General features: G+C 36.3%; 2 protein-coding genes across 2 annotated transcripts; one reads left to right on the top strand and one right to left on the bottom strand.

Annotated features, from left to right (window-relative positions):
• Window positions 1-1,466, bottom strand: LOC149743548 (uncharacterized). The gene has a single exon (XM_089874113.1). The coding sequence runs from the start codon at window positions 1,464-1,466 to the stop codon at window positions 255-257; it is 1,212 nt and encodes a 403-aa protein (XP_089730239.1). The 3' UTR covers window positions 1-254.
• Window positions 1,467-4,572: 3,106 nt separating this feature from the next.
• On the top strand, window positions 4,573-11,818 carry LOC149743547 (serine hydroxymethyltransferase, mitochondrial-like). The gene is made up of 13 exons (XM_089873049.1): window positions 4,573-4,732; window positions 5,115-5,234; window positions 5,519-5,591; window positions 5,975-6,097; window positions 6,403-6,487; window positions 6,885-6,966; window positions 7,596-7,718; window positions 8,292-8,452; window positions 8,826-8,970; window positions 9,378-9,477; window positions 9,851-10,006; window positions 10,480-10,587; window positions 11,064-11,818. Exons 1-13 carry the CDS (start codon window positions 4,667-4,669, stop codon window positions 11,189-11,191), a joined length of 1,470 nt encoding a protein of 489 aa, XP_089729175.1. The 5' UTR covers window positions 4,573-4,666; the 3' UTR covers window positions 11,192-11,818.
• Window positions 11,819-15,587: the final 3,769 nt, after the last annotated feature.

The raw sequence follows: 15,587 nt of genomic DNA, 5'->3' as shown, positions 1-15,587 counted from the left end.
GCTTGGTAAAAATACTGTTCACTGTCGCAACTATTAACAAAGTTTTATCAGAATTCAAAACGTACAAGATTTGTTTTAGTTCTTTTTAAAATGCGGTTTTCGTTCCAAATTACCGGCTTCAATGTATCGCATTTAATAACAAAAACAAAATATACATAGTTATAAAATGTATGTTCAGAATATAAATCAATTGGAAGTTCCATAATTGTTTAATAAATATTCGCAGTATTGTCTAATAAATAAACGCTCCCCGCTTATTTGGATGTCAGCTCATTGTTCTGTGTCGTGCTTTCCTCTTTCATTGAGGGCGGTGACGTCGAATTGTTGTGTGTTGACGTCACATCAGTTGGTGACGTCACTTTTCTTGTGCAACACGAAAACATCATCGTCACGTAATTCTCGAATGAAAGGATTATGCAAATGAGGTTCGCAAGCAGGCTGACGTCATATGCTACGTAACCGAAGTTTCTTGAACCTTCTCTAGGCAGTGCCTGCGTCGTAATAAGCATGGCTGTCAGGTCAGTAAGAAGACAGATTGAAGCGAAAATAATCGACCGTTTCAGGATCCGGACAACTCGGTTGCTTGGCCGGGATTTGTGTTTCGAACCCGGGCGGTTTCTGGTAGAAACTGCCGATCCCATTCTCGGTCGGGAAGCCGGCAGCTTGCTCATTTTAGAATCACCACGTTCCGTAATTGTCTGTGGTCGGGGTGTCTTCTTACGGAAACTTTCCCTAGCTGAACAAGTGGCTTTTGGAGTTACTAAATGCCGACGCAGAGGAATAATGAACAGTACAAGCAGCAGGATTTGAGCGGTTACCGTTATAACCGTAGCTACTAAATTAAGAATATTTGTGCTTGTATCTCGATGCTCACAACCGCTGTAACCTGATTTTGACGTCACAGGCACGACAAAAATAAACAGCGTAGCCACGCTAGCAGCCAATAGAAACACTATACTAAACCAACTGAGAAATATGATGAAGTTGCTGTACGACTTGGCCATCGTGGGATGAGAGTAAAGCGCTCTTTGTCTCATCCATAATAAGAAGTACACTGGCAGCAAAGCGAACATGTAAAGTGCGACAGTCGCATCGGTCACACGTTCACATTCAGCATCAAACCCAGGCAAGTACGTAGGGAGTGAAATGAAGACAATAGAAGAGCAGATTCTTGCCAACAATGTTACAGTAGATAGAACAGCGAATATATAAACAATACCGCCATTGAAATCCGTTCCACTTCGACGTTTAAATCGGTTGGTTCTGATGCCATAATGAATTAACGAAGCTCCAAGCCACATTGTACACGACGCAATAATAGCTTCCACTATCAGCGCAACAATGAACTGGACTTGGAAAGTTTTCGGTACAATAATGACGTCACTGATTGTGGTGTTTCTTGTAATGACGTCACTCATGGTGATGTTGCTTGTGGTGACGTCAAAAGCTTGAGTCGAAACACCCATAATCTGTATGTCTCTATATCTATAAAAGTAAAAGTTAACATAAACAACATAATATATTAATTTGGCCTTTCTTTTCGAATACAGTAACAAAAAAAAACTTAATTATAACAGTGAAAAGAAAGTAAAGTACTATATAGCAGCAAAACAGCTTATACATCTCTCTGTAACTTGCATAGGTTTTATAGTTAACAGTTTATAGTATATAAGAAACTATTCTGTCTACTGTATACACATCAGTACACAAAGTATAATGCATTATGTTTTGTAGCTCGCGTAATTGTTATGTAGCGTAGGCATCCATACGCATGCAATTCTTTACTCATAAAGCGTTGGCGAAATTTATTCATATTTTCATATAAATAGAAACGAAATGATGTGAATATAAGTGACATATTAGTGACATTATTATTGCGTAATACTGCTTATTGTTCATGGGTTTCTAACTATAGAATAACCTTTAGCCAACCTAAATTAATTCATTTTTTTGTAGGCGTGTATCTTTTGCAAAGACGTAACGATATTTGTTCCAACCCGGGGTCACTATTGGGTCGCCTAAATTATGTAGTCATGTAGAACTAATTTATCCCCGTGTGGCGGTACAACAGCAGTCGTTATAACATGGATGTTCTGTTTCACATACTTCGTGCCAGCTTACAAGTTACCACGTATGTTAACTTTGTTGGTAAAATTTCTCGCGAGGGATTTTATTGTCTCACATGGCAGACAATTTGGACAACTGTTAGTGACCACTTGGTGGGAGTCGTGACCGAGTGGTAAATAAATATAAATTCTTTCCCGCTAGGTGGCAACAAAACTCGGGAATCGATACTGACCAAAATTGACGGTAAAATCTCGTGTTTTGGAACGTAGGTCAATGCAGCTTAATTAATAGTAGGTTAGCCGACGTGTCAGAAAGAGGTGTGTAGCAAAAGCAACATAGGCCAACGCTACGTTCAAATAAACAACACATATGTGGTGGTAAACAAAAAACATTCAAAGAATTTTAAAGCGTATCCTCACAAATGTCATTGACCGTTGTTGATTGTTCAAAACACGACCCTTACCCAACAATATACCATTCTTTATTTATTACCAAAAGTGACGATAAAGGAGAATGAAAACAAGAACCATCCTACCCCAGCCTACGTATATATATTAAAATATATTAATTCTTTGTTTTATTGCCGACATGGCAGTAACACGTGTTTGAAATCATTTAGTGTCTTCAATGTTTTGTGGGCATATCGCAAATATGTATTTATCATTAAATGTGGGCTATGTACATATGATATGTGTACGTTGCGGTTTCGTCTACAACTTATCTAGCTACAAATATGCCGTTAAAAAATATTGCATAATATAATGGGTGTTATTAAACCGCGATTTCGTCAAGACAATTTTGCACCAATGTTTTTGTGTAAAACATTTTTTTGTGCCCGTAGGCGGTTTTTTAATTAGTTTTCTTGCTGGGGATATCCCTGACCGGAAGATTTATTAATTGCAAGGGTATTCAAAATCGTGGCGCCAACCATCTTTATTTTATTTAGGCAAGCCTAATACAGGAAGTTTGCAGCACTGTAAGTGCATACTTAACAGATAATACTTGTAAACTTAAGTAGATTGTATAGCGCATAGCGGTGCGCGGCTATCGAGTTTCCAAGAGTGGAAAATCACCACGAAAATCACCCGTCACGCTACGCTGCACACTATAAAGGCACTAAAAATGTGCGAACGTCAGCTGGAATGCCGCGTGCAGTTGTAGTAATAGCAATGATTGCTATTACTATAACCATCTATCGGTAAGATAAGATAACAGGCCAAGTTTTGTCGCAACCAGGTATTAAATTTGAGCCTTATAAATTGAAATGGTCAAAAAAGTGCTTCATGAACGTAAAGCTGAGATGTCGAATTACTATTGTCGGTGTAAGGTCAAATGTCAGGGCATATCATTGTCTTGTATTCTAGAATAAAATATGAGATGTATATATATATACTGTTTGTACATTAGCAGGAATTTATACGCATTATGACGATCATAAAACAATTTATTTGCGAGGAAAGAATTTATGCGTAATTTATGACGTCATTAATTAGAATGACAACAATTTCAGCTGTCAGGATGTGACGTCAGCAATTTAATTTCGAATTATCGGCATAGGATGTTTTGATTAAAAACATGCTGCACAGTTGTTCGTTTAAATTGTCAGGAAGTGGGCCATTTAGCGTATACATGTAATTTAGGCAGGCTAAGTTAGTTTTATGGACATTTAAGCGATTTTAAAATCGGTTATAACAAATTAGACAGTTACAGTATACGTTTGGTGTTATAGTATTGCTTGTATTTAATCTTTTTTAAACAAAATAAACTACGGTAAAACGTTATGCAATTGCTTATTACGTTATTAGTAAGCAATTTATAACATTGGCATAAAACAAAGTTCTTTTGTTCGTATATTATCATAATACTAGATTCAAGTTACAAGTTTGTATTGACCATGACAATGAACTGTATACTGGTTTAGTGACATAATAAAATGTAGACTATTGGTTTGTATGATGTAATAATAGGAGCACAAACTAGATCGGCGCCTTTTATTGCGTAAACAATATGGCTGTATATTTAACAATGCTATTTTAAATTGAAAAGCCATAAGTCATATTTATATACTGAGTTTAATAATCATAATTGTACCTTTATTTGTCTCTTCGATTACTATATTTAAAAATATTTAAAACAAAATGACTGGATATAGTGATCAAATAACAGTCGTTAAAACACGCTTATAGTTAAAATCATATTTACATTTAAGAATAAGCGTGGTAATATCTTTGGATAGGGCACTTAAGGGCATACAGTGATAAAGGCTTGGTTTTTAACAATAAGATTAACCGACTTAAGTTAGTATATAATCCTTCAACTGGTAACCAGTATAATTTTGGTCTAAAAATGTTCCTTAAGTCACTGATACCGGCTGTCTAATATTTTTTAAAAAGAGGCATTCATTTTGAAAATTAACTTTGAAAATGCACAAAAACGTGCTGCATCACATTGCAGGGAGATCTTTGTCAGCCTACAACATGATAGGCAGCAACAATGTATATATATCTATATTATATATTATGTTTAATATATTGTATTTTGTTTGTAGCGTTTATAATTTGTCGATAATTAAAACATCTGGAGTTCTTCAATATTCAACATGTTAAGTAGATTGTATCCACGCCTTATTCAACAAGTATATGCTGTGAACGCTTCACCACTATCTGTAAGTATGAATGCCAAATGGAGTGAATAAATGAATTAATTTAACTTACTTTATCCCTGATTGTGGAAACAACAGTTGTTATAACATGGTGTTCATACACCGCGTGTCAGGCTGTCAGCTTACAAGTTACCATGTATGTTGACAATATAATTTAAGTGGGTGATTATTTTTTAGGGTTTTTATATGTATGGCCGATAATTTGGACAACCCATTAGTGACCACTGGGTTGGAGCAATTGTCGTTAAGTGTCTTGCCTTGCATACGCCCACAATGGTAGCAGCAACAAGCCTTGAACCCATTACCTCTGGGTTACAGGCACCAATTGTGCTGCGGTCAGCTAACACTTTATCCTAGTTATATGAACACCTTCTTATATCTACAGAGATTCAGTTCCAAATGGACCGGAAGAGAATCTTTAGAATCTGAAGATCCAGAAATATTAAGAATCATCAAGAATGAAAAAGATCGTCAACTAAGAGGGTTGGAACTTATAGCATCGGAGGTTGGTAATGTTATGAATGAACGATATCATTTTGTCTCGTCGGTCAAGATAAAGTAGATAGGAAAAGTTTTCAAAATCGAAGACCTATGTCGTTCTTGTACCGGCATTTGCAATTTAGTGTAGTACCCTTTTTCCTTGTTATACACCAGCAGACTATTAAGGGGTAAAGAAAGTCAAAACCTTTGAAAAAATCTGATATTAAGGACCAATTTTTGTGAACATGTACTGAATCGATAGAAAAAATATCCAGTTTTATTATGTTTCTAATTTGATGTTTGTTTCAGAATTTCTGCTCACGAGCTGCCATTGAAGCAATGTCGTCTTGTTTAACAAACAAATATTCAGAAGGATACCCAGGTGGTTTTGTTATAATATTGTAAATAATATTAAGCATATTAGTCTTATTGCTATGTTGCGTTTACTAATTCAAACCATGGTTCTATTACCTAGACTGAGGCAGTTTATAAACATGTAATAATAGAGATTCTGTTCTATATGGTTGAGGTCTTTGGTAAGGCACAACTAAGACCAAAGATGTAGGTCTATTACCCAACACACAGGAAACTACCATCTAGACCCTCCTCCCTACTGGGTAGTTAAAAATACAATCAATAATAGAGATTCTATCCCAAAAACCCTGCTATTTTTTGGTCTGGACCCCAATGAGTCAATTTAATGTTTATTATTCACTCATAGATTTATATTTCATTTATATATATTTAACACAATATGTCTTCCAGGCCAGCGTTATTATGGCGGTACTGAAAATGTTGATGAACTTGAGCTGTTGTGCCAGAAGCGTGCTTTGGAAGCTTTCCATCTTAACCCTGATGAATGGGGCGTTAATGTTCAACCTTATTCTGGTGGGTGTTGTGGTATAATTATAGACTTAACAATATAATTGCTTATTCTGTATAAATGCATCTGTCACACTAGACCAAAAATGTCAGATATTAATGCATTTCAAAAATCTCGAAGGCCTGTGTCATGTTATGTTTGAATATTTCTTTTTTATTGTTGCGTACAATGGCAATCATTATTACACGGTTGTTTGTTTCATACACCTCATGCCCACTTACAATAACACTGTGCACCAATGCCTATGCATTTGGACATATGCCTTCACTTTATGTTATACCACCACATATATAACAACACATACCTCTAGGTTCTCCTGCCAACTTTGCAGCTTACACAGCAGTATTGAAACCGCATGATAGAATAATGGGGTTGGATCTTCCTGATGGTGGACAGTAAGTTATTAATAAATATATTGTTATTAAAATACAATATGGGGAAATATTGGACACTGTTTCATTCTATTTCATGAACCATTTGGTAGTAAACAAAAAAAAACATTTAAAGAAATTAGGAAACACCAGAAAATAAGTTTTTTTTATACCAGATAAACCACTAATCGGTAAAAGTTTTTATACTGGTTAGTTATAGCAGCGGTTTTCAAACATTTCTAAAAAATTTGCCCAGTGGACTCCTGCAAATATTTTGATATTTCGCATCCCTATTAAAACCAAAGATGTTATAAGAAAAATGCAAAAAAACCGACCCCATTCTGGAAATTGCTGAGTTAGAACATAACCTTTATTTGACTTTCCTGGCTTAAAGTATAAACATACTCTTTGTATTTCACAGTTTAACACATGGTTTTATGACGGACGCTAAGAGAATTTCTTCCACAAGTATTTATTTTGAATCGATGCCGTATCGACTTAATGTAAGTTTATTTTAACATCTTGCGTTCGTGTACCGGTGTATGTATGTACATAATACAAGGCAGTATTAAATGTTTTACTGCTGTTACCTACTACTTGTAGCCTACAAGTAGTTGTAGGTGCCTTATGTTATCTATTGCTTTAAAAATTAACCTAACAGTCCATAGACGTTTTGTGCATATGTCTAAAATGGGCTGTCTAAATGCATTTAAAAGTGGGTGTGTCCAAAAGACATGTCTTTTAAAGTGGGTGTGTCCAAAAGACATGTCTTTAAAAGTGGGTGTGTCCAAAACACATGTATTTAAAAGTGGGTGTGTCCAAAAGACATGTCTTTAAAAGTGGGTGTGTCCAAAAGACATGTGTTTAAAAATGGGTGTGTCTAAAAAACATGTGTTTAAAAATGGGTGTGTCTAAAATACATGTGTTTAAAAGTGGGTGTGTCTAATTGGCATGTGTTTAAAAGTAGATGTGTCTGAAACTGAACTCTGAAAATGGATCTATTTAACCCATTTTAAACATCCTATTTTGTTAAATAAAACAAATGTGTGTTTTTAAAAAGATGGTTTCTGAAATAGAAATGTATACGCGTAGATGTGTTCCGAATATAAACCTAACTTATTGCTCTCTGTAGCCCTCTACTGGCTACATTGACATGGATGCATTAGAGAACAGTGCCAAGCTATTCCGTCCGAGAATGATCATCGCTGGTGCGAGCGCTTATTCACGCCTCATCGATTATAAGAGGATGAGAGAGGTAAGATGATGGGAAAGTTACCGTAATTTTCCGTTGGTTTAATACTGTAAGGTTGGGTAAAGTGCAGAGGAATAAAACTGTGGAATTCAATCTGTTTATTTGGCTCTGATGTTATACCTTGACAGTAAGCATGAGGTGTATGCATACACGTGTCTATTATGTATAAGATAACATGTGTATAAAAACAACATAGGCCTTTCCTGGTGTACAAAAAGACTCATGGCAAACATTATGTGTTTGTGCCCAGATTCCAAAAAAATACTCTCGCCATAACACATACGGAGCCATGTTATAACTGGACAGTGAGCATGGTGCATCTTAATATTGGTATTACTCAAACAGTTATTGTTTAAATATGTCTTTATGACTAGGTGTGGCGACCACGCTTTTTTAAAAAACAATTTTTTTTTAACAAATGTTGTTTTATCGCTATACCCTACCTTTTCGTTTAAAATATTTTTGAATCCTCGCTACCGTAATCGAAGAGACAAATAATAGTTATTTATATTATATCATCCAATCAACTGTTGTCTAATTGCATTATATTTATTATCACACATATCTATATTACAGATAGCAGACCAACATGGCGCATATGTGTTGTCAGACATGGCACATATAAGTGGATTAGTTGCCACACAACTTGTACCTTCTCCATTCGAACACAGTGATATCGTGACAACTACCACACATAAGACATTGAGGGGGCCAAGAGCTGGAATCATTTTCTTCAGGTTTATACTTGTTTTTTGTTTTCGTTGTACTTTGTATAATTCTATGCTGTAAGTGTAATGCATTCTGACCTTATAGTGAGGGGGGAATTTACCATATTTGCCTGGTGTGTAACTGGAAACATGGTTAAACCCGTCAGTGGTTGTGAGGAAATGGGGTTATTGCCAAATCTGGTCTCAATACCAGGGCCTTAAACAAGGACATCAGTTATGTAATAGCAAGCATGAGGTGTATGAATACACCATGGGTGAGAAGAAACACGTTTACATTAAACCCCTTGGTTTCCTACAAAAAAATAAACAAGAAAGCATTATACTTCCACCTTTGTCCATAACTTTAGCTTAAAGAACTCCATATAAACAAGTTCCCACACAGGAAAGGTGTACGAAGTGTTCACAAGAAAACGGGCAAAGAAACGATGTATGATTTGGAGAGTCGTATCAACTTTGCAGTGTTTCCAAGTTTACAAGGAGGACCACACAACCCAGCAATTGCAGCTATTGCAGTAGCATTAAAACAGGTTTGTGCAACACTGTTTGAAAAAAAATGTTTTTTTAATGGAAGTTTATTTTAATAGTTTTGTTTTTACATTTTACTTTTTTATTAGTTGGAGCCATAGCTCAGTCATTAGAGAGATATTCTCGATGGACTTATGTATCCTTGGACCTTGTGCAAGATATATAACAGTAATTGCTTCAACCCAGTGGTCACTAATAGGGTTGTACTTGTAGCACCCTGGGTGTCAGGCTAATAGGACAACTCTGGCCTAAACCTTGGGTCCCATGATGTGTCACACTGTAAGATCTCCCCTACATAGAATAAAATTGTTTTTTATTTTTATTTTTATGTGTTTTGGTCTATTGTGTTGAAATATATAGTAAATTACTAAAATTAGTATGTACTTAAAAAATGATACCCTTTTTTTAGTCAATGGAACCATTTTTCAAGGAATACCAAATTCAAACTTTAAAAAACGCGGCAACCATGGCCAGTGAGTTGACAGCAAGGGGTTACAACCTCGTTTCAGGTAATTTGACATTTCCTAATGATATTTGCATTTAAATGTACGAAATATATGAAGTACAAAAATTTAACAAGTTAGTTGCTTTCCAGCAGTGGTGATTCACTACCATTACCATAATACAAGTTGTTTTCCACATTATTTTTAATATTAGAAATTAGAAATTGTTGCATTACCAATTGTAAGTCTCAGATGCACAGATGACAGGTGTATGACACTTTAAACCAACTTCCAAAGTATTGATTTGTTCGCCAGATGTTTATCATATTTGTGTAATAGCACAACGGGTGCTACTTGGTCAGGGCCCACAGAGTGGAAGCCACTATTGTATTAAGTAAGTTTTATAAACCAAGTATAATACATTTGCACTTTACGTCAGGTGGGACAGATAATCACCTCGTGCTCGTTGATCTGCGTCCCAAGGGAATCGATGGAGCGCGAACGGAGAAAGTTCTCGAGCTTGCTTCGGTTACCGTGAACAAGAACAGCGTTCCGGGGGATAAAAGCGCTCTCATGCCAGGAGGGTTGAGATTGGGTGGGTGGTGTGCCTCATGCTCGCTGTTCGGCTGTAACATGGGTGACATTATGACACACATGCTGTATCATACACCTCATGCTCAATGTCAAGTTATAACATGGTTTATACAAAAGACACACATGGTGTATTCATACACCTCATGCTGACTGTCAAGTTGTAACAAGAGTGTCTTCTTGTTATATAGTAGAGTGGGGAAGACCGGTCACCTTTAGCGCACAATATCCAAATACCATGATCGTGTTTTAACCAATTAACAACGGTTCATGGGAGTTGTAGGAATACAGTTATATAATTCTTTGAATGTTCTTTGTTTACTACCAAATGGGACGAGAAAATAGATTAAAAAGTTGTCCCATCTTCCCCACCATACTATACCTTAAAGTAAGCATGAGGTGTAAACACAACAAACCTGGTATATCACCACCATACAAACCACCCCTCTACAAACATAACACCCCTTTTATACCCAGGTGCCCCCGCATTAACCTCCCGTGACTTTGTTGAAGAAGATTTTGTGAAAGTTGTTGATTTTCTTGATAAAGGGGTTGAGATCGCTATTGAAGCAAAGAAGAAAACCAGTGAGTTTGTGTTGAATAGATGTTGTTGTGTAGTTGTTGGTTCTATTCTATGTGGGTGAGGTCCCTGTCGAGGCCTGGGGTTTAGGCAAGATTTGGCCCATTACCCCAAAATTGTATGTGTAGATTCTATATACATTGGTAAGGTTCTTGTCATAGACATGGAATTAAGCCATATATAGGTCCACCCAAATATTACCTCAATACCCAATATTGTACGTAAGGAATTGTTACTCTATTAATTTTTTCTATTAACCTCCTGAGATGAAACTTGCACAATGTATGTATTAATTAAAATGTTGCTGCATGGCATAATATAAAGTTAACATTGTGGGGAGCTCAGAGTTTCTTGTGTTTCGTTATAACATGGGTTTTCTGTTTCATACGCATGCTTACGATTTACCCGTTGAATATGTAGTTAAAATATATTATATATTTGTATCTTACCTATTTTTTTGCGTTTTCTTCCAAAATTGCAGAAAAACTCGCGGACTTCAAATCATTTATCGAAACAAATCCTGAAACAGTTGAAAAAATCTCAAATCTTCGAAACGAGGTCGAAAAATTCGCTCGTAGTTTCCCAATGCCAGGGTTCGAGGACCATTAAAAGTTTTTATTCATACAGCAACAGACCATGTCAGAATTATTGTAAATTCTCCTCCAAAAATAACTAGAACAATTATTAATCAGTCTTTTTTGCACTTTTCAATTCAAAATCTTCCGTATTTTTTTCGCTTTAAAATTTTAATAAACTTTTACGTTTTAACCCAATATCATATTACTTGCACCTCTTTTGCGATTTTATTCTTACTGGTGCTTCAACAATATGGTATTGTGACGTCACAAGCCCATAACTCCTGCCCCGGTTTACCAGCAAACAGTTATATATCATATAACATATCCGCTATTAAGAAAATCTCCACAGTTTTTAACTCCTACCCCCCACCAAAAAAAAAAAAAAATTCAAATTTTGATAATCGACACCTAAATCTCCTTAAATTGGAAACAGCTTGCAAATTACCTTTCTCCTAAATACGTGACCATTTATAGCAAAACGGGGTTTCTCAAAGCGAATACGTTCTATGATATAACCAACCTACACCAGCTTTTACTTGCAAAATTTTCTTTTGCCTGAACGTTGTATTAATGAATGCCGACCAATTATTATTGCAACTTGTATTTCAAGAAATTGTAGCACAAGACACTGGTACACAATAAATTTTCAGCGTTCCGACCTCCGTTGTCGTGTCGTTTGTATTATATAGTAGGCCAGTATAGGGTGAAGGAAGACGGAACACCTTAGCACATATTACCCAAATGTCTTAAATGTGTTTTAAACAATTAACAACGGTTCATGCGAGTCCGGAGTGTACGGTTTTATAATTCTTTGAATGTTCTTTGTTTACTACCAAATGGGACGAGAAAATAGGACGATATAGGTGTCCCATCTTTTCCCACACTACTATATATCTTGTTCGCTTTGTAACCAAAGTATCCGGCATTCAAGGCTCGGCGCCACCTTTGGGGACATGTGTGATCTGGCCACTAATGTTGCACAAAAATGATATTAATATAAAAAAACAATCACGCACAAAATTGCAAATTGTTATCTCGTAAGTGGGCATGAGGTCTTCGTAACGGAACACTCATTTTATAACGACTGTCGTCGCCACGCCACGCGAGGATGAGCAAGTTACGTTTATTCAAAACAAGTCACATGAAGACGGTGTTTTAGTTATTACTAGAATATCAAAACGTGCACTAAGTTATGGGCTTGCGGTAAGTGCGGGGAGTTTTGCTTGTATTTAAAGTTTGGCGAAAGAAAAAACGTTTCAGTGGCGCATTTGAACGTCTGAGATTGCGTTATCCGGTTCGATGTAATAAGATAAGAAAAGGCGAAGTTAGATTGCATAGCTTAGACTTGTTTTGGGCGAACGACAGTGAATTGCACTTCGGTGGTTTTGTGTTTTACGTTTGGCTGAAAATCCCATTTTGTTGGCTTGCTCGTTTGGCTTAGTTTGGATGTTTCTTAATCCCCAAACAAGCATGTTAGGATTATTTGGGTTGCTGGTGGAGTGACTTTTGTGCAGGCATAACGTACCCAGGGATTCAATATCGGTGAATAATTTATGAGGATAAGCGGCAAAATTATTTCAACCCTGTAGCGCAGCTCGGTGGGAGCTTGAGGTCTCAAGGGATAAAGTCTGGTCCGCTAACGATTTTGTGACGTACCATGATGAGGCGTACGCGTCACAAAGGACAGGTTGCAGCGTCACAATATAGCAGAGTTAATTACATGTCCGCTTCTGTTTAATTTGACAGTCGGGATTTCATTAGGCAAGCGCGGGGAATCAGGGCAAGCTGTGAGGCCAAAAAGTTCGATTCTTGAGACCTTGTTGCGAACAATTATTGGGCGCAGTGTAATCATTACTCGACAATTGTGAAGCGCGAGGCAATGCAGAACTCGTTCCATATTGATTACTATTTCAAAGCGCCAAAATAGAATCTGCCGGTTTGGACTCGACACTTGTAAACTCTGCGTGGTTAGTAGTGTGGAGAAGTTTTAAGTAAGGGCGGCAGGTTAGGGCGTTAGAATGAAAACTCTGCGTGGTGGAGAAGTTTAAGTCAGTGTGGCAGGTTAGGGCGTTAGAATGAAAGCATGTATTGTTCTGACTTGATACTGATATTTATTTTATTACAGCAGAACTAAGTGTGTATTATAGAAGCATACTGACGTCATATCCGTGTACCATGGTTTTATAGTAGAACTTAGTAGTAGAACGAAGTGAATAAATGAATGCATCTTGTTTTTTCCCGCATGGCGGGGCAACACCAGTCGTTATAACACGGGTGTTCTGTTTCATACACCTCGTGCCGCTTACGAGTTACCACGTATGTAACCCTGTGTGTTCACCTGGGTTTTTGGTCATGAAACAGCAGTAAAGTTAGGAATATGCGATGTAAGGAGAACGGCTCTTTGAAGCTTTATAACTGTTCCAGGTCTAACACATTATGTATATAGTACAGTGGGGTAAGATGGTATACCGTCAGCCCATATATCTTCCATGTTCCCCGGTCGTGTTTTTAACAATTTACAACGCTTTTTGTTGTCGGTTATTTAATTAAATATGTTGTTGTTTATTAACAAATGTGATTGAAAAGAGAATGAATGAGTGTTCTTAATTTTGTCTTACTCTAAATGCAGTCAAGTTATGTTAAAGGTTTCGAATACCCTATATCTGCCATACATATTGTCTGCCTGTACAATAGGGCAATATACGTAACAATATTTGGTCCAAAACTATATACAATCTGTATTATATTGATAAAATCATGTGTTAAGTTGTTAGGTATATATATATATATGGATGTCAGGTTACGTTTGGATCTTTAAATAGGTAGAATGCTTACGCTATTGGCCGCTGTAGAAGTTACTTTTGAATATTATACTGTGGGGTAAGATGGATTCCGTTAGCATATAATATTATATATTTCTTAATCGTGTTTGTTTTCTAATAAATTGTAAGTGAAGCAATGTATCGCATCGCATACCGCTATCTAAAGGTCTACAAAATAACGTACAACGCTACGTTACAAGAATATAGGTTCTGTACTGTAGGTTACATTGACCTTGACCCTACAATACAGCGCATGCGTTAAACTAATTCCATGCCAGGGTTGCAACAAAACTAAGTAAAGCGTATACGATTTGCGATTTTCTAAGTAATACTACATCAGTGGCTCCGCATGTTGTTATTTCTGCCCCGCCAATCCAGATCATGAAAATTTTTAAACTTGGTCAGCGCGAAGGCGACCAAGGCGTGACGAATTATCAATCGATTAAAATTAATTTGTGAGGTCCATATGGTTGGTGTTCGCGCCTTTTGTGTGTTATATTACTTAGAGAGAAAATTTAAACTAGATTTGTAAACAATGGTATTTTCGTTTATTTTAAACTTTGCTTGTTAACGATTGTTGTTTTGCTGGCAATTTCTTTTCTTTCGCATATTGTTTAACAAAGTAGGGTGGGGAAAGACGGGACACCTTTCGCAAATAGTACCCGAATTGCCCCGATCGTGTTTTAAACAATTAAAAACGGTCTATCGGCGTCCTGAGAATACAGTTTCATAATTCTTTGAATGTTCTTTGTTTATTACCAAATGATACAAGAAAATAGAAGCCCATCTTCCACAACTATACACAACCTTTGATAAGGTAATCGAACAACAAGTTTATTTAATGTAGTTCCTTGTAACGGTAACAATTCTTTGACCTTGCACACAATATGCATATTCACCGTAAAAGTGTCTTGCCCAAGGACACACACGCTCAGAATGGTAGCAGAATTTTACCCTCTAACTGTGTCACCCCTTAACCCATCCAACCCAGCCTACAATATTTAGTTTTAGGTTTAAGAACTCTTTAAGAGTTTATGTATGTTTTGAAGTATTGATGTCTAAAAACAATAAATGTCCTTGTGTTTTTATACAAGTTACCTAGGTAAATATAAGTTATAGTAGGGTGGGGGATGATGGGACACGTTTAGCACATAATATCCCAATATCTTGATCGTGTTTTAAACAATTACCAACAGTCTATGGAAGTCGTAAGGTTACGGTTTTATAATTCTTCGAATGTTTTTTGCTTACTACCAAATTGGAAGAGAAAATAGAATGAACAGGTGTCCCATATCTCCCCCCACCCTATTATACATTCATTTATTCATTCACTTACCTTTTTAATCATTTATATCTCATTTTATTACCTCATTCATATATTCATTTTTTCATTTCTTCCTCCACCGTATTATTATTCATGCGATTTCGTAAAGCAATTTAGATTCAGTATAAATATTCTCAATAATTTTTGCGAGATAAAAATTTAAATTTTAAAGCGCTTTTATATCGTTATGACGTCCCATGAGATAATTTATAAATAGAATCGATTAGTTTATATATTGAAACTATTATTCAAGTGATTATATTAACATGTTATAGTTTAAA

The sequence above is a fragment of the Ciona robusta genome, chromosome 1 (genome assembly GCF_009617815.1).
Source record: "Ciona robusta chromosome 1, ASM961781v2".
NCBI classification, from domain to species: Eukaryota; Metazoa; Chordata; class Ascidiacea; order Phlebobranchia; family Cionidae; genus Ciona; species Ciona robusta.
This window is presented reverse-complemented; position numbering and strand designations above follow the sequence as displayed.